Genomic DNA, 2940 nt, shown 5'->3' with positions numbered 1-2940 from the left:
TCCTGGCTTGGAATGCCCAAGGCTGTGGGTCTAAGAAAACTAACCAACATTTTAAATTTCTAGTGAATTCTGAGAACCCAGATGTAGTCTTCTTCTCTGAAACAAAAAAAAGGTGAAATGAAGTTTCCCAAACTTTCAAAACATAAAGAGTTACATAGCAGGCAAGCGAGCAACAAGTTGCGCCGCAAGCCCTTTTTGAATTGCAAAACTTATTCTATTAAAAATAAAATCTCGTGAACCGGGGGTCATGACATTGTTGTGCATGACTTTCTGGACCCTCTTGAGAAGTCCAACCGCTTATGGAGCCAAATAACCAAAAGTATCAAAAGCAAAGGGGATGAAAGCATGCTCATTGGCAACACACGCTTTCTCATGCTTCGATATCTTACCTGAGGCAGCCCTTAGCGCTGCTTGCCCAACTGTAAAGGTACCATGTCCAATGCCTACCAACGGAGATACCCCAGTGAAATGTGGTTAGGAGTTTTCTATCTCAATTTCTCAATGTTTTTATTGTTGACCCAGTGGGCATAGCAGGAGGACTTGCTATGGCATGGGTAGATGGTTTTAATTTTGAAATAATGTATTCTTTTTTTTTTAATATGATAAATGTCCTAGTTAAAACCAATTTCTGTGAAAAAGAATGGTTGTTAACAGGTTTTTATGGATCTCCCTGTAAACCATCCAAATTAGACTCATGGAAATTCCTGGAAAAAAATAGAGTAAACTAGAATAGAATAGCATGAATGGCTACAGGTGATTGGAACCAAATTCTGAGTGAGGAAGATAAGCAAGGAGGTGCACCATTTATTGAAAGTGAAGTTGAACCTTTCAAGAGGCTCCTTGTGAGATCAGAAGTAAGGGATTTTGTCTATCAACGAGAAAAATTTACTTGGAATAACCATAGAGGTGGTTCTGAAAATATCCAAGAAAGATTGGATAAGGCTTTTATCAATGTTGAATGGAAAAATCAATTCATAGATTCCTCTCTTAATGTCTTGATCCCAGTAGGATCAAACCATTGTCCACTATTGTTGAACATGGAAGGAAAAATTATAAACAACTCTACTTCCTATTTCAAGTTTTTTGATACCTGGTTGAAAGAGCAATCTTGTTTAGATTTAATTAACTCTTGCCGGAATCGGGATCTTTCAGATCCAACGGGTTCAATGATTTTTAATCTGCAAAATCTAAGAGACCAACTAATCTTTTGGAGAAAAAATGTTTGTGGCTTACCTACTAAGAAAATTAAAAAGTTGTTGTCTGAACTTGAAAAACTTAATAAGCAAAAGCTGAACAGGAACATTCAACAGAAAATAAATTCAAAAATGTTAAGGAGGAGCGTTCCATTGACAGGCTCCAGGATCAACACGGTATCACCTCCATCATAGGCAGCTGAATTCAAGGAACACAGATAGTGGTCGAAGCAACTTTGCCAACCAGTATGAAAATGACCAAAATCACCAACCAGTATTTTCTATTATGTATTTTTCTTTCATGTTTTTAGGTAACTTTGTTAGTAGTACTACAGATAGTTTAGATTTTGCGGATCATCAACAACAGGACGCCGCTATGCAAGTTTTACATCCACAACGACAGAATGTCCTCACAAAAGGAGGACACATGAGCCGTACACCATATCACAGCAGCAACAGCTACCCATCCGCCAAACCGTCGGCTACACAACCATCATCAGCACCAAGGGATTACTTCAAGGTTCTGACTAAGAAGTATCCATCAAAACTTAGGCTATTCTTGTGGATAGTCATTGAAGAAGGTGTCAAAACCTTCACACTCCGGATCTACAACCACCACATCAACAACTATTGGGCTAGCTATAACTGTTGTGTTCTACCAGGATCAAGAAATGACCAAGATTGTGATGAAACTATACAGGTAAACAGAATCAAAACTCACAAGAACATCAACACCATCAAGGGGATAAGATATTTTCGAACAACTCCGTCAGAAGTGAATGCTTATAATTGAGAATTAATTATGATTATGTTTATCTATCCGATTGTAAAGACTAGGAATGCTACATTCCTAAACTATATAACACTGGACATTTCAAACCTATAAATAAACCTCTCCTTTTCAAAAAAAAAAAAAAAAAGAAAAGAAAAAGGCTCATATTTTACAAGTTTTGATAGGCTAGTGATAATCGTTGGATGCTGACATAAACACGACTAAGATCTGTTTATCTAAATTCGGGTTTTTCAAATACCTTCAATGAAATAGATGGTCTGTTTTTCATTTCTCCTCTTTTCTCTTTTATGAACTCGGGGTTCTTTTTAATATGTTCTCTATAGGATCAGAGGACTTGAGATGTAGATTGATTATTTCAAATCCATTATGGATGTAGGGTGACGTTTGATCGATCATCAAGATTCGGTTTAGAAAAATCCTTGAAAATGATTATTTAATCAGTAACTATTGTTGAATAAGATTAGAGATTGATTTGATGGATTGTTCTTTCAAAACAAATTGAGTAACTATCGATGAAAATTGGTTTTGTTATACTAAAATGTAAGAACGCCCGGTTGGGATAGTTAAACTAATTGGATATAAATTACTATCCCCATCCAATAGTGTCCGCTAAGGGGTATTTTTTTGGGGTGAAAATACGAAACTATTCTTTAAAAATCCTTTAAAAACAGGGGTTGGCGCCCAGCTTATTGCTCGGATGCCAAATAAGAACGTTGTTAAAATGTAATTTTTGACGTATTGATTTATTTAGATTAAAAAAATAAAAACTAAATCAAACCTAAATATTCCCCACTCTCCTGCTCTTTCTCTGCCAGCTCCTCACTTTGAAAATGATTTTTCTTTTCACATTCGGAAATGATGAAGACCATGCCGGAAATAAAGAACACCATACTGGAAATGATAAAGATCATGCCGGAAATCATGAAAACCATGTCGGAATCGATGAAGACTCTG

At 36.3% G+C, this 2940-nt stretch overlaps 1 protein-coding gene across 1 annotated transcript; it reads left to right on the top strand.

Annotated features, from left to right (window-relative positions):
- The first annotated feature begins 743 nt into the window (after window positions 1-743).
- Window positions 744-1388, top strand: LOC113273356. Its single transcript, XM_026523090.1, has one exon. It carries the CDS (start codon window positions 744-746, stop codon window positions 1386-1388), a length of 645 nt encoding a protein of 214 aa, XP_026378875.1.
- The last annotated feature ends 1552 nt before the right edge of the window (window positions 1389-2940 follow it).

This window comes from Papaver somniferum, chromosome 4 (genome assembly GCF_003573695.1).
Source record: "Papaver somniferum cultivar HN1 chromosome 4, ASM357369v1, whole genome shotgun sequence".
In the NCBI taxonomy this organism is placed as follows: Eukaryota; Viridiplantae; Streptophyta; class Magnoliopsida; order Ranunculales; family Papaveraceae; genus Papaver; species Papaver somniferum.
Note: the sequence above shows the minus strand (reverse complement) of the source record. Positions and strands in the feature narration are given on the sequence as shown.